Source organism: Mytilus trossulus, chromosome 14, assembly GCF_036588685.1.
Source record: "Mytilus trossulus isolate FHL-02 chromosome 14, PNRI_Mtr1.1.1.hap1, whole genome shotgun sequence".
In the NCBI taxonomy this organism is placed as follows: Eukaryota; Metazoa; Mollusca; class Bivalvia; order Mytilida; family Mytilidae; genus Mytilus; species Mytilus trossulus.
The window spans coordinates 45835752-45857878 of NC_086386.1; the positions used below are offsets into that span (position 1 = coordinate 45835752).

Consider the following 22127-nt stretch of genomic DNA (forward strand, 5'->3'; position numbering starts at 1 on the left):
TTATTCTTTTTTGCCAACAAAATAAATATTTGTAAATGTAGATCTGAAAAATAAGATCTACACTTTATCTTGCAAATTCCCGGTAAACAGATAAACACTTGTTTAGAAATCTTCGTTTGAGACACCTTTTTCCAGTTTATAATGCTTGTATGTTTAAATATTCTAAAAATGTATACTATGAAATACCTCTTCATATTTCCCTGGTTGTTTTTTTAGTTCTATCAACATGATCAAAACTGTTTAAAATAATTAGACCGCTTTTTCAAACTGTCAAAATGCTTTTGAGACGTTTCGGCCACACAACGAGTCCAAATAATTATGACGTCTGGCAAGGCTATTTTAATTTTTTTTCTGTGACGCCTTCCTACGGCACCAGATATTACAACAATTTGACTATCACACAAGCAGTTCGGCCACAGGCCATTTACGCCACAAGTTGTTTTGGCCACAATTAAAGTACATTGAGGAAAATACATGGAGGAAGATACACATAGGGCGTAATATGCACCAATGAGAAGAGTTGTGCCATAAGGCCATAAGATTGAGGATTGAGGACAATACCAGCATTGACCAGTTCGGCCACAGGTCGTTTGGGCTGCATGCACAGTAGCAGTTCGGCCACAATTGTTTCTGTAATAGTTGATTCGTCCTAACTAAATCGTATTTGCAGATCTGTAAAATTAAAATTGTTAATTTTAATGAGAAAAAATGTTCATGATATTACCTAGCAAAATGTCATAATGATCGAGTTAATGAAACAGTAAACATGGTAATTTCCTAGACTTTGTTAATGTCTTAATTGTGCTTGACATCTTCATTTTTCACAGCAGATGGATGTACAAATTATGAATTTTTGCTATTAAAAAGTAATATCTGAATATTCTTTCTCATAACAATTTAATTTAAATGATTAATACATATGTTTACATACATTTGTTCGGTTTATAACTATTTCGAAATGAGCGTCACTGATGAGTCTTATGTAGACGAAACGCGCGTCTGTCATACTAAATTATAATCCTGGTACCTTTGATAACTATTTACACCACTGGGTCGATGCCTCTGCCATTGTCTGCTGGTGGACGTTTCGTCCCCAAGGGTACATTGAATCACCAGCCCAGTAGTCAGCACTTCGGTGTTGACATGAATATCATAAATATTATAAATTTCCTGTTTACAAAACTTTGAATTTTTCGAAAAACTAAGGATTTTCTTATCCCAGGCATAGATTATCTTAGCCATATTTGGCACAACTTTTTGGAATTTTGGAATCTCAATGCTCTTTAACTTTGTATTTGTTATTTCGATACGAGTGTCACTGATGCGTCTTATGTAGACAAAACATGCGCCTGGCTTACTAAATTATAATCCTGGTACCTTTGATAACTATTTAAAACACAGGAAAATAAAGAATTTGTCCATAACAAACATAAGTAATGAGTGAGAGAAACATGGACACCAATAAATGCATTTAATAGAACTTTAGTAGTTGCATATTTGATTTATTGATTCAATTTTACTTCTTGCATAGCAGATATTTAAATGTTGAACACCACGAATCGCGATTGTATTAAATGATTATAAACTTAGCTTAGATGGAAAAAATTGTATCTGGTATAATGTTTTTCATTTATCCTGTTTATTTTAGGCTCATGGGTAACTTACTGAGACGAATGTTATAGTTATTAAGAGATGGCAACTGGTGATATTGCTAACAATTTGAGAAAACTTCAAAAGGAATTGAAATTAATCAAGTTTTCTGACAATGTGGATCTTACAGGGTAACTTAATTTACTGTCTTACACATACTTTATATCTGAACAATAAAATCTGGGATTCAAGACATTATATGATGTTTTTACAGCTACTGTGAAAGTACTTTAATTCGTGGGTATCAAATTTCGTGGTTTGAGCAATATTCACATGTTCGTGGGTTTTTAAATTCGTGGATTTTAGTTTTCTAAAAAAAAAATTGAAAAATTTTAGCCTTTAGAAAAAAAGGTTACAAATAATCAAATAATCAGGATTTTGGAAATTGCAATGTAAACATTGACCTGTGTAAATCGTAGCGACAACACTAATTAATCCATGATAAAGTGATCAACAGATTAAAGACCATCAAAGGTGTTAATTATACCATAAACATGTCACCTAAAGAAAACAGTAACAACCGATGGATCTTTCCATGTCTTGATTCAATTGACAATGGTTGTTTTATTTTTGTGGACACTTAAATTCGTGGATAAAGTCATCCACGAAAATTGGTACCCAACGAATAAAAGTACTTTCAGAGTACTTGGGTAAGTTAGAATCTGAAGTGCATATCTTTGCATAGGTCTAAGTTATTGATATGTGCTTTGTTTAAGCTTAAGGTATTCAGTTACCTTGTGAACATTATCCTTCAAGGGGCATTTTAAATACTAAAAATACTATCATGTCTGCCTAAAAGGGTATAAACACTGGTGTAGACTTTTCACCACAAAGCCCTCCTTGTTGAACATGTTGAACTCACACTTTCTAAATTAAAAGCTCTTTTTACAATTCGTACATGCAGTCAGGGGTACTACTTGTACAAGTGTATTTTATTTACTTGAAGAAGTAAAAAAAAATATACACATATAAGTAAATTTTTAGGATACTTATACAAGTGATTTTTAGTGGAAGAAGACGTCAAGTCTTCTGAAGACTTAAGGGGCCGACCCTTGGCATTGAGTCTCCGTATGCCGCATTCATTTCGTGTATTACAATTTCAAAACAACTTAGATTCCTTACACCGATTTTTACACATGATTAGGCATCTGAATCATTTAATTTGTAAATCATGATTGTAAAACAATCACTATCGTAAATATGACCCTTTTATTTATGTAAATTATTAGATTTCATCTCATCCACATGAACGTTATTTGTTTACTCGTAACAGGATGTTTTAACTTTAGATATTTGTATTACGCATGCATAAATTTGGTATTGGGACAACTCGCCCTGTTTACAAGTTCGCCCTTGAAGTTACGAATTTGCAATCCTGCAGACAAGAAGATTTTGTTTTTATATAAATAAAAAGGATATATAAAGTGTTGTCTTTATTCATGGTTTTCCTTTGTCATGTGAATTAGATGCCCTTCGTAACATACATGTGAACCTCCCGGCGGGAGAACAAAACTCCAGTTTTCAGGGGTCTCCTCCCGTCCTCCCGTTTAGGAGAAAAAACTCCCGTGTATGAAATATTTCATGAATGAAAATTTTCAGACGCCATATTTGATCATTTCTTACTACTGTACGGGTGTAATTGGGAATATTGAAATACTTTTTTGTTACTTCCCTTTGTTTTAGCCTGTTTTCAGTTATTTTGCTTTTAAAAATGTAAATTGTAAAAAGACTATAAATGATTAATATTTTAATCAAATAATCATAAAATGATGTTGATTTAATGAATTTAAATGATTTTGGACAAATAAGAAAAATAAAATTTATAAATTATTTTAGCAATCTAGACCTCCTTTTAAGGATTACATTGAAGTTTATATGATAAATTTGTTTCTTACAGATTAGATAGTGACATACAATATGTACAACTAGACTAATAAAAGGTCTAGTAGTCAGATTAAATCCTAGTAAAATCTTGAAATATAAATGTGTAAATTATAGTATATATTAGATTTTATTGTGTAAGCTAAGAAATAGCAAGACATTTTACACTGTTTTTAAGTCTTTTTAAGCTTTCTAAAAATAAGACCTTCATAATGCTTAAAATCCATGCAGTACTAGTGTTAGTGTATGTTATTTTTTTAATTAATTTACGATGTTGCAAATATACATGTGGAGCTTATTTCTTTCTTATTTGTCTAAACATTTACAAAGAGACATGAAACAATTTCTAAATCATTTGGTTACATTTACGACAAAATTTATGTCGATAAAAAACATGATGTTTTGACCATTCAGTACTTAATAGATGCATAGTTCTTGGGGAAAGGTTTCATCAAATAATATGAATATAAATGACTTTTTTTGTGCTCATTTTTTACAGTGGGTTGTGATGATCTTCCAGTTAGGTTACCCTCATTTGGAGTGTTGTTCCCAACCTGTTAAAGGTCCATCTTTGTGCATTATTCAAAATTGGAAATTTCAACAAGCATCTAATATTCTTAATCTGGAAAATAAACCCTGGTGTATATTTTTTCTACCGATTTAATATATAAGTAGAATCATGCAAACAGACTTAAGGAAAAGGCATGTAAGTTCATCATACAAATATGACACTTTTTCTAGACAATCCAGATGTTGCAAAATACGTCGCTAAAAATTGTAACCTTTAAAATTGTTGTTGTGCAGTAAAAACCCATATGTGAACTTTCAAAAGTTGGCGGGTATGTAACAAGTCTTTAAAAACTATTTTTATGCTCCATTTATGGGCAATATGTTTTCTAGTCTGTCCATCCGTCCTGCTTCTGGTTATAAAGTTTATGGTCGAGGTAGTTTTTGATGAAGTTGAAATCCAATCAACTTGAAACTTAGTACACATTTGTTCCTCTTGATATGATCTTCTTAATTTGACTGCCAAATTAAAGATTTTACCTAATTTTCATAGTCAACTGAACATAGAAAATGATTGTACCGATGGGAAATCCATGTACTTATGACCTTTTCTTGTTTGAAGAAAAAAATACATTTTAACAATAATGGAACAAAGCAGCCTGGGTAAGTGGGGCTGCTTTTATGGTAATTCAAGTTACTTTTTATTCACCTTCTTCCACTTCAGAGCTATCAGCTCTTTGATTTTTTACTTGTATAGGTAAAAAAAAAAATGGCTGAGTTATGTCCCTTCCGCATTCAGATTTTTTTACTTGTATAGGTAAAAAAATCATCCTTTCTTCTTTTCTTGAATTCTGAAGATTTCTTTGCTCTAATATAATTTTAAATTGTGTACCCTTCGCAGATGTCTTTACTAATCATTCAAGTGTAATTTCATGGACAATGAAAGTCCCATTTGTCTGTTATCTTCTTAACACTGCTCATTTACAAGCCCCAAAGGAGCAATTTTTGATTGCCTTGCGCAAATATGCAAATATACAAGATCTTTGCTCAATCAGTTTCTTTGATGAATTAATGAGATGAAACATTGGTCTTTGAGGAAAAAATTTGAGCAAACCTGGGAAAAATTATTAAAGGCATGATTTTACATCTCAAAACTTGAGGATTTTTGTGGGATTGTAAGAAAAATTTACTTGTATAAGTAAATTTTTCAGAAAATTAAGGGGAGATTATTCAAACATTATTTATTTACTTATATGTGTATATTTTTTTTCACTTCTTTAAGTAAATAAAATACACTTGTACAAGTAGTACCCCTGACTGACATGTAATATTTTCACATTTGTAATTTTATACAGCTACTCCATGCATTTGTTGAAATAGTGTTGCCAGTTGTTATTATTTCCACGATTTGAAGGGAAAAAGTGACAATTGTATTTATATTCTATATCCATGATATCAATCACTTTTTATTTAATGACTTTGATTTTACATTTAAAATATGGATAACTCATCTGACAGCATATAGCATACCATGGCATACATAAGCTTTCTTTTCATATTTTAGAAAAAAGATTAATACTTTAATTTTAAGCTCATTTCTGTGGTCTTGTGACTTGCAGTTGGACATGGTTCGTATGAAATTTTGGAATAGCATGTGTGCAACAATTTTTCTGAAGTCAAGAGAAAATATCGAATACCTGACCTTAGGGTTTTTGATTTACTGAAAATCAACGTACCTATTCACAAAATTTATGTAAATGAACTTTCAAACTTCCAAAATTCTCTTTTGAAAATCTGCATAGTTTTTGTATAGTAGTTACAGTCCACAGTGTTCTATCCAAATTGTTTTAGCAATTGTTTTTTCTTACCCTATTTGAATTAAATTTAATAAATTTGATTGTAATTTATAGACTTTTTGGTACTTTTTTTTGTCTCCCCTTCATGCTAAAAATGTACACTTATAGTGTTTGAAGGTATAAGAAAACATCTTCTGAGTTTCTTTAACATATCTTGAAGAAAATATTATTAGTGTGATTTTATGTTGTTTTAGAATGTCACAGGGAACACCAACAGCTTTCCTGCCAATATATCATTATCTGTTTACCAGTTATAGTCATGCCATAGCTGAAATGGTATCGTCATCAGATACAGAATTGTATGGCAAAACAGATTTCAGGTTTATAGAAGCTGTGTATAAGGTATTGTTTCATTGTCAACTTAAAAAATTGCAATCATTTTTTCATCACAAGAATAGACCACTTTCGAGTTCATCCGTCACCTTTATGACATCATTTACCAGATAGAGGCCTGTATCCCTGCACTATTTAGGTTCATCAAACATCTTAGTGATCGTCATTGTGTAGGATAAACTAGAAATAATGGTTGTTCTGTAGGTACTTAATGAAAATTCCCTAATGACAGCAGTGCTGCCGCTGGTTGTCAATTTTGAGAATTCAATTTGCCGAATAATTCGTACAATATAGAATTATAGCTTTCCAACCACTCGCTCAACATTGGAATGGAAGTGATGACGCCCCTAAAAGGTGATAAAGGCGTGTAAATTTTTCCAGTGACAGATGAACTCGAAAGTGGTCTATTGGACTTATACTTGTCCTGTAAAAGGAAATTTAAAACTAGATAAAGTTATGAAATGGAAAAGAAGCGATCCAATTTATTATCTCCAGTCACAAACTTCCTACACACGCTTGACAAAACAAACAAAAAATGAAAATGGACATAAGGAATGTGTCAAAGAGAGATAACAAGCCTCTCAAACAGCAGAAAACAGCTGAAAGCCACCAATAAGTCTTCAACATGAGAAAATGAAGCTCCCAGATAAGTGTTTCAGCTCGCCCCTGATAAACAAAGTGTACTAGTTAAACAAATATGGACGTCAAACTAAACTCTCAAATACATATATAGGAAAAAAAATTAACAATCATACAAGACTAATAAATGCCTGTCAGACTCCTGACTTGGGACAGGCACAAAATGCAGCGGGATGAAACAGGTTTTGTAAGATTACAATGAAGGAAAAACAAACACACAGCAAAACAATCAGTAATAAAGAAATATGAGTCTGATGTCAGAATACAATGTAGGTAGCAAAAAAAACCTTAAAAAAATGACAATGATACATAAATTAACAAAGGACTACCAGCAGCTACTGACATGCCAGCTCAAAACCTCAATTAAACTGATTGAAAGATAATGTCTTCATCAATAATGAATATTAACCGTCATAAACTATATAACATAATCTGTATCAGTGTCATTTTGAATTGTTTATGTTTGAGAACAGTAATTGTAAAGGAAAAAGAGGTTTGGTTTTGGTTATGTTAGTAACTTTGTAGTGTTTCATATTGTTGCTGCAAGTTTTATAGAATCAATACAAAATTCCTCATAACATTAATATTGAATATGCATTTTACAGTTAGTTGCAAATGACCTACAAATGTGGTGTAAAGCCAACAACAATCAATCAATCAAATAACCTACAGTTTTCCATTGATAAATTGAAGCTGTGCATTAAGATGGTACCTAACACTTTCACTAAAATTAATTTGGCTCGTTTAATTTTCATGAAATTTTGACATAGTATTTACTTTGACCCTTTGACATAAATATAAAAAATTTCAAAAAATTTGAACCAACCAATTTATCAGAAAAATTACACTGGTTACATAGCAATTTGACAAACACTTATTTTGATCATTGAGAAGCTCAATATTCCCTTACCAACACAACGTAATTAAAACGTTTAGCTAATTTTACAGAGTTATCTCCCTGTAGTGTTAGGTACCACCTTAAAAGCCCTAATTTAAGGTAGCACAATACAAAGATTTCATTAACCTTTGAAATGCTGTAACTTTCTTATGAATGCATAGAAAATAATAAAAGAGGTATATATAGATAGATAAAAGATTAATCTTTTAAATGAATACAAGATTTTTATTATGCAATCATTATACAATCAATTATTATGTAATTAGTGGCAAAATCTGAGTAAGTTCACTTGAATGAATTTAGCTCTATCATCTCTTTAACTATACAGAAAATTTTAACGAAATCTAATCAACACATCATGGGCTTCAAAAGGGTGTCTCAGATTGTCTCTATGGTATTCCATTCTCTCATAAATCTCTAATTAGTGTAAACATCCTAACCACATAAAAGAAGATAATGTTCAATTAGGTGTAAAATTTGTTCTATACATTCTATCTGAAATATGAGACACCCTTTTGTAGATAATGGCCACAGGAACAACATATGACAAATTCAACCTTCTTGGGATACCTTTGCAGAAGCTAAATTCATTTAAAAGCTGAAATTTGGTGAAAAATATTTTAGACACAGTTAACATTATAATTGGTTACATAATTGTTGCATAATACTAACATTGCATTTATTTGAAAGAGTAATTTGTTAGCTATCCAAAACTACCACTTTTATAAATTTTCAAGTATTATTAAGAAAGTTACAGCATTTTAAAACTTAGGAGTTGGAGTTATAAAATCTTTGTATTGTGCTACCTTAAAAAAAATGAAATAAATTAAAAGTGTGATCATTGAGTAGACTTCATAAATATATTGATTTGAAAAATAAATTGTTTGTTTTCACTTTATAATTATTTTCGTATATTTCATGTATTTTGATATACAGGTTCATCGCTATTTTGTGCATTTTTCCTTTGATCTTTTTTTGTGATAATTTTTCATATCATTCTACTCGCTTGAGATGGAAAATTATCGCTAGAAACTAAGCAGGCATGTGGCGTTGCTAACGAAATTGACATGAAATTGACAACGTCTTCATAGATAAAATAGCAATAAACAGATTATCATTGATCATCTCAACTCGATTGCCTTTCTGGCTTTCTGCTCAAGCGAGAAAATCAATCTCGTTGAGATGATCAACGATAATCTATAAATATCTTCTATTATAATTACAGTTAATGAGAGACATGTTTACTTACAAACCACCAGTGACTAAAGAACAGTTCTTCAATGCTGGATTTGCTGAGAGAAAGATTATCATGTGTGCTGATGTTATACAAATGATCAGGCAGAAGAATAAAACTTTACAACCTAATAAAAAGTCCACGACGTCTGCTGTTTCTACCATTTCAAATAATCTTAATAAAAAGGTATTAAGTTTGATTTAATAGACAACTTTCGAGTTCGATGCATTTCCATCAAAAACTCTGGTTTTAGTGAACGTCATTTGTGCGTTTAGGGGTGTCGTCACTACCATTCGGGGAATTTCCTATGTTGAGTGAGTGGTTGGAAAACTATAATTCTATATTGTATGAATTATTCGGCAAATTGAGTTCTCAAAATTGACAGTCAGCACTGCTGTCATTAGGGAATTGTTAGTAAGTACCTACAGATCAACCATTATTTTTAGTTTATCCTGCACAATGACGATCACTAAAATGCTTAATGAACGTAAATAGTGCAGGGATACAGGCGACCCCCTCTATCTGGTAAATCACGTAATTTGATAAGGCGTGCATAATTGACGAGTTTTTGCCGGTGACAGATGAACTCAAAAGTGGTCTATTGTAATTTGATTATCATGATTATAAACAATATTCATTTTAAATCAACTTGTTCATATGAGAAAAAAAAATGATATCAAATACTAAATGAAAAATACACAAACCTTGTGTTACCCAAATCTCTAACAAATAACAAAATGCAGGGGGAATTAAATGTTTTTACAAAAAATTACAAAATTGCAATAATAAATGCACACAATAATTTCTGAATTTACAGTATTTTAAGTCATTTGTCAGTCAGGGGCATTACTTAAACAAGTAACAATTACAATTACCTATACAAGTAATGTTGAAAACGAGGCTTATTTAAATATAAATTATATAAGTTATTTTTCTAAATATTATCTAAATATTAAAGGTGTCCAAGAATACAGATTTTACTAGCTTTCAATAATTTTCACAGTTATCTGGTTATTTTTCCCTTGATATATAAAAACTAAGTCTTCAGAAACAGTAATTAACTTTCTGACGCTTTTATCTTTCATACCGCTTTTATCTTTCATACCGACGCTTCTGGGTTAAAGATTGGTCTCTTGGGACTATTAAATTATCATTTTCCTCTAAAATCTTGAAGGTAGACTGATATAAATAGAAAGATACTTGTGAATTAATTAAGACATGCAGTTATTTATAATTTGTAACCTAAATCAATTACATATGTGCCTTAGATAAGTGTAATTGCTATTTTTTTCAAAAATGTTTAGAATAACTTATTCAAGTAATATTTGTGTCATTATTTTCAAAGTAACCCTTTATCTCTATACTCCTTCCAAATCTGATAAATTCTTTATTTTATGAAATAAAATGTTGTTTAAAATCATGAAAACTACATTTAGTCAATGTTTCTATTGAAAATTAAAGTAACTCTATTAAGTAATTTTACTATTTTTAAAATTAAAAATTACTTATGTAAGTAATTAAAAAAAATAACTTGTTTAAGTAACGCCCCTGACTGTTCATGATTTAGATTTATCAGTGTTTCTAATTTGTTTTATTATTGCATTTTTTAAGTCATCTAGACCCAAACTGACAGATTTAACAAGACCTCCATCACAATCAGTCACAGCAAAGACCTCCTCTCGTCCAGGATCAGCTGATCACAAACAGGTTACATTTGCATCGGAGGAAGTTGTGAACGAATTAAAACAGCCACCCAAGTATCAAGGCTCTAGACATGTGGCACACAAAGAGCCACCATCTCCAGTTACCATAGTAAACATGTCTCCTGGAGTCACGAAGGAGATAGTGCGGATGGATGAACATCCGTCCAGAGGATTTAGATATGCTGTAGTGACCCCTGCTATTGCAAAGCTGCCATGCAAATTGTCCAGAACAAGTGATACCAATGCTAGTAAAGGTGAGTTTACTATATGAAAAAAGACTGATAACATAAATACAGGCACAGCTTGAATGTTGGAATATTGTTATTAAATGTAACTTTTATGCATATTTGTGAGATAGAGATTGCTGTCTTACAATTACATGAAAAAACACCAGTCTGGACATAAATTAAGAAGTATAATGTGTCATGAAAAACCTTAAATTTTAAAATTCATGGCTTATAAAATTTATGAACTTAATAGTCAAATTGTGACCACATCTGATATGCCAGTAGATTTGTTTAAACTACTTCTCATATATTTAGATATGACGTGAACAGATAAAGAATATTGACATTTAAACCTTTTTTTGACACACAATTAGTATATTTTAGTTTTTATCATTTCATCTTTTTTATTCCCCACCTATGACAGTAGAGGGGCATAATGTTTTCTGGTCTGTGCCTCCGTTTGTCGTCCGTCTGTGCGTCCGTTCGCTTCAGGTTTAAGTTTTTGGTAGATGTAGTTTTTGATGAAGCTGAAGTCCAATCAACTTGAAACTTGATACACATGTTCCCCATGATATGATCTTTCTAATTTTAATGCCAAATTATAGTTTTGACCTCAATTTCATGGTTCACTGAACATAGAAAATGAAAGTGCAAAGTTCAGGTTAAAGTTTTTGGTCAAGGTAGTTTTTGATGAAGCTGAAGTCCAATCAACTTGAAACTTTATACACATGTTCCCCATGATATGATCTTTCTAATTTTAATGCCAAATTATAGTTTTGACCCCAATTTCATGGTTCACTGAACATAGAAAATGATAGTGCAAAGTTCAGGTTAAAGTTTTTGGTCAAGGTAGTTTTTGATGAAGCTGAAGTCCAATCAACTTGAAACTTTATACACATGTTCACCATGATATGATCTTTCTAATTTTAATGCCAAATTATATTTTTGACCCCAATTTCATGGTTCACTGAATATAGAAAATGATAGTGCAAAGTTCAGGTTAAAGTTTTTGGTCAAGGTAGTTTTTGATGAAGTTAAAGTTACATAAACTTGAAACTTGGTACACATGCTCCCTATGATATGATCTTTCTAATTTTAATTCCAAATTATAGTTTTGACTCCAATTTCCTGGTCCACTGAACATAGAAAATGATAGTGCGAATGGGGCATCCGTGTACTATGGACACATTCTTGTTAAGGTTAGTAATGTAAGGTAATTATTTATTAAAAGAATTTTATCACATCTTGATTTAAACTTGTAGGATTAAATTTTGATGAATGTGATGATATAGAAGTTGTAAATGCTACCTCTCCCGATGCCTCTCTGTATGAACCAATACACAACAGTACCAGTATTGCTCAGGAGGAAATGCAGGATCATTTATCAACACTTCATCATGTGAGTTTTCCTATAATTCAGGTCAGGTCCAATATTGAAGGGAAAATAGCAAATATCTTCCGTGGAATGAAGATAAAAAACATAAAAAAGGAAAACACCATTTGTATTCCACAGAATAATATTATGAAAACCTTAGATTTAGCCACATAAACCAAACTAAATAAAAAAGTGACCTCAGGTGCTTTTGAATGGCAGCCAGTTCCTTCTCCACAAGTAGTAGTTTTTAGTTCAATAAGTTTTGTTTTTATGCCCCATTTATGGGCATTATGTTTTCTGGTCTGTGCTTCCATCTGTCCGTTGGTCAGTGTCTGTCCATCCATTCATTCGTCCCGCTTCAGGATAAAGTTTTTGGTCAAGTTAGGTACGACATCAAAAGATCGATGTAGGATAAAAAACTTATATAAATCAAATAGTTTGGGGGTGGGGGGTCAACATTGCTGTAAGTTTTGTTAATCTAAAATTGATTTTACATATATCCCTATTGGTCAATCAATTTTCCCCAAATTAACTTTAGAGGGGGGGGGGGGGGTCAGTGAAAAAACTATGTGAATTAAGTTTTTTATCCTTCATTGAACTTTTGATGTCGTCCCTTAGTTTTTGATGAAGTTGAAGTCCAATCAACTTGAAACTATGATATGATCTTTCTTATTTTAATGCCAAATTAGAGATTTTCCCCCATTTTCACGGCCTTATTTTGAGTTTCATCATAGACTTTCTTATTTTGAGTTTCATCATAGACTTTCTTATTTTGAGTTTCATCATAGACTTTCTTATTTTGAGTTTCATCATAGACTTTCTTATTTTGAGTTTCATCATAGACTGTCTTATTTCGATTTTACATATATCCCTATTGGTCAATCAATTTTTCCCAAATTGACTTTAGAGGGGGGGGGGGGGGGGTCAGTGAGTGAAAAAACTATGTGAATTAAGTTTTTTATCCTTCATTGAAATTTTGATGTCGTCCCTTAGTTGTTTTTGATGAAGTTGAAGTCCAATCAACTTAAAACTATGATATGATCTTTCTTATTTTAATGCCAAATTAGAGATTTTCACCCATTTTCACGGTCCACTGAACTTAGAAAATGATAGTGCTGATGGGGCATCTGTGTACTGAGGACATGTTCTTGTTAAAATCTAATAATTGAAAGATAAAGGAAATGTGTGATGTTAATGAAATAGTAATGATCTTGCTGTAAACATAAGTCAATTTATTTGGGGTTACCATATAGACTTTCTTATTTGGGGTTTCAGTATAGACTTTCTTATTTAGGGTTTCAGTATAGACTTTGTTATTTGGGGTTTTGGTATAAACTTTCTTATTTTGGGTTTCGGTTATAGACTTTGTTATTTGGGGTTTCAGTATAGACTTTCCTTTTTAGGGTTTCAGTATAGACTTTCTTATTTGGGGTTTCAGTATAGACTTTGTTATTTGGGGTTTTGGTATAGACTTTCTTATTTTGGGTTTCGGTTATAGACTTTGTTATTTGGGGTTTCAGTATAGACTTTCTTATTAAGGGTTTCAGTATAGACTTTCTTATTTGGGGTTTTGGTATAGACTTTGTTATAAGGGTTTCAGTATAAACTTTCTTATTAAGGGTTTCAGTATAGACTTTCTTATTTGGGGTTTCAGTATAGACTTTCATATTTGGGGTTTCAGTATAGACTTTGTTATTTGGGATTTCATTATAGACTTTCTTATTGGGGTTTCAGTATAGACTTTGTTATTTGGGGTTTCATCATAGTCTTTCTTATTTGGGGTTTCAGTATAGACTTTCTTATTTTGAGTTTCATCATAGACTTTCTTTTTTTGAGTTTCATCATAGACTGTCTTATTTGGGGTTTCAGTATAGACTTTCTTATTTTGAGTTTTATCATAGACTTTCTTATTTTGAGTTTCATCATAGACTTTCTTATTTTGAGTTTCATCATAGACTTTCTTATTTTGAGTTTCATCATAGACTGTCTTATTTGGGGTTTCAGTATAGACTTTCTTATTTTGAGTTTCATCATAGACTGTCTTATTTGGGGTTTCATTATAGAATTTCTTTAAAAAAATAAATAATGTTTTAAGGAGTTGACATTTGTATGAATATTGTGATCAAACAAGTCAATTCTGCTTTTGTCTAAATTAGATGCATCCTCGTAAATTCATGATTAAAATGTTCTGTATACATGTTATAAGTTTATATTCTGTTCTTTTTACAGTCTGTTGAGCTTGTAACAGAAAGACTATCAGGCTTTGAGTCAGCTATGACCTCAGTGACAAAGTTAATGCAGGACCATCAGACCTCTACAGACCCCCATCTTATTGATGTAGTGACTCACATACAACAACAGATAGAAAATCTAACAGCAAGGATGGTTCTTATGGAAAATAGAGTTTCTATTGTTGAGTCTAAGGTAATCAGAGAAGCTTGATATATTTTGAAATGACCTCTCTGAAAAAACATTGGGGTCAAATATTGCACCAACTTTATTGTACTGTGTCTTTTTTGAAATTTGAATTTGTCTTATTCTAAATGTAAAAACACTGGATTTTAATGATATATTTCTGGAGAGAAAAAAAGACATAAAATTGACTTATTTTTCCCTTATATTAAATTTGAATGACCAATTTGATATCAATTGAAAATTTGCAACATAATAATACACTTAGTTTTAATTATTACCTTTAGATAGAAAAATCTTCATCTCCATCAGCAAGAAGTTCAGAACCTCTAGTGAATGGCCAAAGAGACACGTACACTTCACATAGTCCAAAAGAAATCCGTCATAAAGAAATTCAGGGCTATATGTCGAAGGAAAGCTATCCTAGTGAAGTGCAGAGATACACAACAACAGAAATCCTTCCAAAAGAATCTCAGAAATATTCACCAGAGCAGAACCGTCCAAGTGTAATACACAAGACTACCACAGAGAGCCATACATATCCATCAAATCAGGCCCAGCATCTAGAATCAAATGTAAAATATGTTGGTTCTAAAGAGAATCATCTTCAACATCAAGTACCTAATGGTAGGCATCAGTATAGTAAAACTTCAGGAATTCTATGTTCCTTTATTTGCAATTCATAAGTTCTTTTACAATGAAAGCTTAAGATTTGGTCTTTAATTTTCAACTATGCATGAAAGATATTTTCAGATTATTTTATTCCAAATCTTCCTTTCGGTACAGTATTTTAAAAGATTCTGTATCAAAGTTGTCAGAGTGATTGTTTTAATGATTAAGATGTCAATGCAAAATTGTAACTCACATATTCACAAAATGGGTACATTTTGTTTAGGATTAAAATACTTATTTTTCATTTTTAACACAATGAAAATTACCACTAGCAAGAAAAATGTAAATTTTAGAAAGTGCTAGCACTGGGTTTTCCCCCAATGAGACAACAATCCAAAAACACATACAAAACTAAAGATACTAAAATAGTAAAAATAAATTCAAATAGAGTGTGGCAAATAATAACAATCTTTTATTTGATGGCTAGCTTTTGATTCCATGCCTCAGAGTCAGTCAACAAGATTGCTCTATCACATCTTTCAAATATTAATTTTTAACCGGATTTTAGTGACAAAAATGTCGGTTATAAATTGGGATGCTCAGCGGGCGGGCGGGCGGTCGGGCGGTCGGGCGGGCGGCAATCAAATGTTGTCTGTGCATTAACTCAAGAACCGTTCAACCAAAGCTTTTAAAATTTTAATATGTTGTTACTGACAACTAAATGAAGGTCAAGTTCAATAATGGCCATTTTGACTTTTACCGTTCAGGAGTTATGGTTCTTGAAAGATTGAAAAATGGCGTTTCCAGTCGTGTCCGTGCATTTACGCATGAACAGTTCTACCAAAGCTTCCCAAATTTTGATATGTTATTACTGGTGACAAAATGGAGATCAAGTTCAATAATGACGATTTTGACTTCTACCGTTCAGGAGTTATGGTTCTTGAAAGATTGAAAAATGGCGTTTCCAGTCGTGTCCGTGCATTTACGCATGAACTGTTCTACCAAAGCTTCCCAAATTTTAATATGTTGTTACTGGTGACAAAATGGAGGTCAAGTTCAATAATGACGATTTTGACTTTTTCCGTTCAGGAGTTATGGTTCTTGAAAGATTGAAAAATGGTGTTTCCAGTCATGTCCGTGCATTTTCTCATGAACCATTCAACCAAAGCTTTTCAAATTTTAATATGTTGTTACTGATGACAAAATAGAGGTCAAGTTCAATAATGACGATTTTGACTTTTACCGTTCAGGAGTTATGGTTCTTGAAAGATCGTAAAATGGTGTTTCCATTCACGTTGTTGCTATTACTCACAAACCATTCAATCTAAGCTTTTCAAATTTTAACAGGTTGATACTGATGACAAAATAGAGGTCAAATTTGATATTGACAATTTTAACTTTCACCAATCATCAGTAATGGTTCTTGTGATATTGCCAGGACACAAATAAATGCTAATAAATCCGGTTTGCTGTCGTTGTGACAGCCTCTTGTTTCAAGTATTGCATTAAATGGGAATATTACAGTGAGTTGATTGTAGGTGTTATTGTAAAATTTTACCTATAGCTCAACCTGTTTTTAATTGTTGTTTTTTTTGTTGAAAAACTGTAATTGTTATATTGTATTTGTTTCAAGAGCTGCAACCGTTCTATTTCAATTGTATTTGAAGAGCTGTAACCGTTATATTGTATTTGTATTTGAAGAGCTGTAACCGTCGTTTGTAAATTTGAATGTGGCACCTCTTCATTTGCAGTACTGATATTACTCAATTTTAAATATTTTATAAGTTATACATGTTTAACCTATATTTTAGGCCAGACAGTCCAACCAGATCATGTTGACCCTTCACACAATTCTCATAGTGCTAATTACTCAGGAAACACCTCTATTCCATCTCATCTAACCAGTGCTGACCAGTTCTCCTTTGCCTTGTCTCCTATCCGTACCCTTAAAGATAGTAGTGTAATAAAGCCAGGACAGAATACTACCTGTGAGGACACTTTTGCCCTGGAGGCAGAAGATGATGCAAGAAGGTCCAGTACCCCTACAGATTTCAAGGACCTACCTATTAGAACTACTTGTGAAGATTCTTTATCATTCCAATGTGGAGATGTATCCATGCAACAAAGAGTGGATAGAATTAAAAATATGTAAGATTTTTTTAGATTATCTCCCCTGTCTATGAATCGGGTATTCAGCAAAATGTCTTGCTCTGTCATTTTAAGTCCATATGCAAAATACCTAATTTCACAGAAAATTGTGTCATATTCATGTATGTTGTCTTTAATAGTTGGTCATTAGTTGATGTCAATACTTAATATAGTTTTAGAAACTGCATTGCGTTCAATATATGCAATAATATTTGTTTTAGAACACAAACATGACTACTGAAATTAAAATTTCACATTTTTGGAAGTAAAGTTTCCCATTTTTAAAATGAGGGATAGAAAAAACTATAGACTATGGTGTATTAAGACAATTTTTTATACAAGTTATTTTTCAAGAAGACTGTGTACACATTTATGTAATAGAATAATTAAATTAATTAAATTAAATTAACCCTCATTCAGATACATGTATATAAGAATCAGCAACATTGATGATGTTACCCTTTTTTAAATGAATGGCAATAATTTATCTTAGTTTATAATTTTCTCTTCACATTTGAAAATCCGCACAGCGGATTATAAAAGTAAGGCTCAAAGAACATTTTATATTATTTATATTAACAATAAGAATGTACACACATGTTGGTGTATGAATACACAACGTCCGAGTGAGCATGTTGCCATAAAAATTGACAACATTGAAAATAAAAGTAATACTTGTAACCAATCAGAAGACAGTAAATACACAGAATTTATTTATTTTAAGTTATAACTTGATAGTTTTATATTGGTGCTGGTATACCAATCACTGAAGTGAACAGATTATATCAACCTGGTTATATCTCAATTGAATTAAAGTGAATTTGAAATTCTACTTATGCTGTTTCAAGGGCCAACAAATTTTTTTCATACATTCTTCTTTGTTTCCTCATTTTGATTGTTTATTTTTCAGGATGGTATCAACAAAAACTATGCTAAACCACTAATAAGAGATAAACAACAGACAGATTGACAATATACAGTGATACATATATGAGAACAGTCAACATATTCAATGTAACATAGATATGAACAGTACATGTACTCAAATCTGACTGCATACCTTCCTAATTTTCTATTTACAATTAAACAGTAACAGTGGGAAGGTTGACTAGAGACTACAACATCACTAGATAGTAATATAGACTACATATATTCCAAAGAAAGTGACACAAACAAAATTTAAAAGTGAAATTATAAATTTGTCATTTTATGTTTATAGTCTTTAGTCTTTAGAAGTGTCAACTTGACACTATAATCTCTCTGTAATTTCAATCACCCTGGTAAATCCTGGTAAAATGTTTAAACAAATAGTATTTCAATCAACATTAAAACAAATGCATTAGGCCTAATACTGGCACATCTAAATAAAGTGAGAATTGGTACCAGATGATAGATAGTGGGGCAGCACAGCCAAGGTGTATTGTGTCTTTTTATTTTGTGTCTGAGTTTAACTATGACTACATTGTTAGGAATTTATTATATTGAGGAAATAATTAAATGTGTACTTAACTGTCATTGAATGTATAAATAAGAAAGACATAATATTAACATTGTTTTTTGTTTTTTCTAGGTTAAATTTCACTTAGTCTATTGGAAAGAGTTTTTAATATCTACTTGGCAACATAAATAAGCCTAGAACTCCGTATTATTAGTTGCATGGTGTGTAACCCCGATATGGAATTTACTGACCCAAATATCTCGTAGTAGGTCACTAGCACACTGTGAACAAATTTATCTTACTGGCTATCTTCACATGTGGTATTTTTACTTTCAGCCTATCAAAGTGATCAAGTCTTCAATATTTAGAAGTAAGATCCCATACTTCCATTTGTCTAAACAAAAAAAAATGCCAACTTTTTAGCTTAAAATTTATTATATGAATTTATTTCAATCGTATTACAGGTATTTATTTCTTAGTCTGTTGAATACTTTCAGATTTATTTTTTTTGTTTTGAAAGGAAAGTAACTCCGTGATGCCGACAGAAATTACTTGTTAGCTAATTAAGTTTTATAAACTTATTTCAACCTTGCATTGTCATTTGTCGTCTGTTGAATCCATTCAGATTTTTCCTCAACACTGTGTTGTTTTTTTAAAGGGTTGTGGCATCTTTTATCTTTTTGTTTTGAAAGGGAAATAACTCCTTACCAACCCCATATGGTTACACCCTATATCAAATATACATAGTCACCACATATATTCCATTAACCAAATTCATATCCCCATAAATCTATTGAAGGTAAGATAAATATTGAAACAGTCATGTTAAGTAAATTAACTGTTAATTAAATGTAAAATAATTTAAAACATTTTGGGTATTTCTAACCAAGTCAAAGATTGTATCAGTCAGATTTTCTGTAGTGTTTGAGTATGGAAAGAGTAACTGTGGAGGTAGTTATATATCCGTCCAATGTCTTCTATAAGTTTCGACATGTACTTGTTTATTATTTATGATGTAAAATTACTGTAGTCGGAACATACTTCTGTTTAGTGTATATATATTTATTATAAAAGGGATTTGTAGTTTCAAAATTATTAATGTTATACATAATTCAGAAAGTTTGCCTTGAAAACAATTAAAAAAATATTATATACAATTTATTTTTCAGAATTAGGCCATACAAATACATTGCTATGGCTTCTTCAGCCTAAATATCAATGATCTAATATTTAAGTACAATATTTTGACTGTACAGTTTGAACTTTTATGAAAAGTGTGGTTGAATGTGTTTTATGGTTAAATAATCTGATATTTTGTATTGCGCCAAAGTGTTACATGCAATGACAATTTTTTCAGTGTGACATTGTGGTGTCAATAAATAAATAAATCGTTTCATCTATTATTGATTCTGGTGCAAGATTTAAAAAGTTTTCTTTATAAACAGAAGTGCATTTATTTGAATAGCATGATTAATGGATTTTGTTCACTTGCTAAATACATTCCATTTTGATATTTATTTTTCTAATAAAAACGAAATGTATTTATTTGATTTTGTATTTTTTTATCATTTAAAGATGCTGCATCCTATATGTTTCTTCAATGTAATCACACACTTTGCAGTCAAACAATAAAATTTCTGTCCATATCCAAATAAACTCTCATCATAGATACCAGGACTAAATTTTATCAGTGACGCATGAATCCCCAAAATAAAAAAAAAAGCCAAATAAAGTACGAAGTTGAAGAGTATTGAGATCCAAAATTCCTAAAGGTGTTGCCAAATACAGCTCATGTTATCTATGCCTGAGGTAAAAAAGCCTTAGTATTTCAAAAAACAGTTAATATACCCTCATTTTCTGGTAGCAGTCCAAATTTCCCCGACCATCATCCCAAATGGCCTTTATTATGACACGACCTACCTATTGTATTTATTGTGAACTTGTTCTTGTCCTGAATATGCATGAAATATCCATTGGACGTTAAGCAACCAACAATCAATCTAACTTTCAAATCCCTTTAAAGTATCAAGAATCGATATGATTTTTCAAGTTATTCACTTAAAAAATACATATAGTGGGGTATACATCAGACAGACATTTACATAACACAAATAACCTTTAAAAAATCTATGTTAGTGTAAAAATATTTTATTAAAACTTTCAATATGTTGTGTATAACTACAAGAATAATAAAATATAAAATATATAGAAGCACATAAGTAATGGTGATCACCCCTTGATTTGGAATTGGGTTTGTGTTGCTCAGTCTTAAGTTTTTGGTAGTATTTTGTGGGCTTTCATGTCTTTTGTCATGTTTTGCCATTGTAATGTTGTTTTCTTAAGACTTGTATTTTTCAATTGGCCATTTGGTGTCTCTTTATTGTTTCTTTCCTACTGAAGGAGAATTATCCCTTATAGCAGAATTTCATAATCTGTAAATTATTTGATAGTTTTCATAGGTATGTGCAAAATGTCCATCGAATATCACAGCAATTAAATTATTTGTTTTTGTATGAAAGGTGTTGTTCAAGTAGACAATTTGTTCAATAAATTATTCGTTTGAGTCATGTTTATTAACAGAAAATGCACAAATATCTACCAGACACTCTATGTTTACCAAACGGCTAAGGGTCAATTAAGCATTTTATCTCGAATACTGCTGTGGATTCTTACATTATTCTTATTACTCTTAATAATCATCAATGCTTAAATAAGGCAACAGTAGTATATCGCTGTTCGAAATTCATAAATCGATTGCGAAAAAAGCAAATCCTGGATACCAACTGAAACTGAGGGAAACACATCAAATTTAAGAGGAACATCAATAGAAATCTTCAATGAACAGTAGGCCAAATAAGACACTTACTGCACCATGTCCTGACATAGGTGGTTAAATTAGAGTTAAAACGTGAACTCATACTTATCTGATACAAGAAAATAAAAAGACAGTGGCTATTTAGCCGGCTCTGATTAAAATATTGTAATTCAAGCATTTTTCCATAGAAATGCTATTTAACCGTCACTAGCAATATAGTGTACACAAAATAGTTCTAACTTGGCCTCCGCTTACCTAATGCCAGCAAAATAACATATTTTCTATATTTCCAGCGCCAGCAACTAATTCACTACTAGTATATTGCTGGTGCTTAAGAAATATGCTATTTTCCCGGCTAGAATTGAGATATTTAAATTACAGCCGGCAAAATAGCCACTG

At 31.4% G+C, this 22127-nt stretch overlaps 1 protein-coding gene across 1 annotated transcript; it reads left to right on the top strand.

Moving 5' to 3' along the window:
• The first annotated feature begins 79 nt into the window (after window positions 1-79).
• On the top strand, window positions 80-20454 carry LOC134697326 (uncharacterized). Its single transcript, XM_063559533.1, has 10 exons — window positions 80-147; window positions 1649-1781; window positions 6089-6236; window positions 8990-9184; window positions 10610-10955; window positions 12191-12327; window positions 14533-14727; window positions 15003-15342; window positions 17139-17475; window positions 18386-20454. Exons 2-10 carry the CDS (start codon window positions 1693-1695, stop codon window positions 18417-18419), a joined length of 1821 nt encoding a protein of 606 aa, XP_063415603.1. The 5' UTR covers window positions 80-147; window positions 1649-1692; the 3' UTR covers window positions 18420-20454.
• Window positions 20455-22127: the final 1673 nt, after the last annotated feature.

What these genes read in the sequence shown, in the direction of transcription:
- LOC134697326 (XM_063559533.1), top strand. Translation starts at nt 1,693, where the DNA reads ATGGCAACTGGTGATATTGCTAACAATTTGAGAAAACTTCAAAAGGAA. An exon ending in TTTCTATTGTTGAGTCTAAG is followed by an intron (nt 14,728 to 15,002) that starts GTAATCAGAGAA and finishes TATTACCTTTAG; the next exon opens with ATAGAAAAATCTTCATCTCC. An exon ending in TCAACATCAAGTACCTAATG is followed by an intron (nt 15,343 to 17,138) that starts GTAGGCATCAGT and finishes CCTATATTTTAG; the next exon opens with GCCAGACAGTCCAACCAGAT.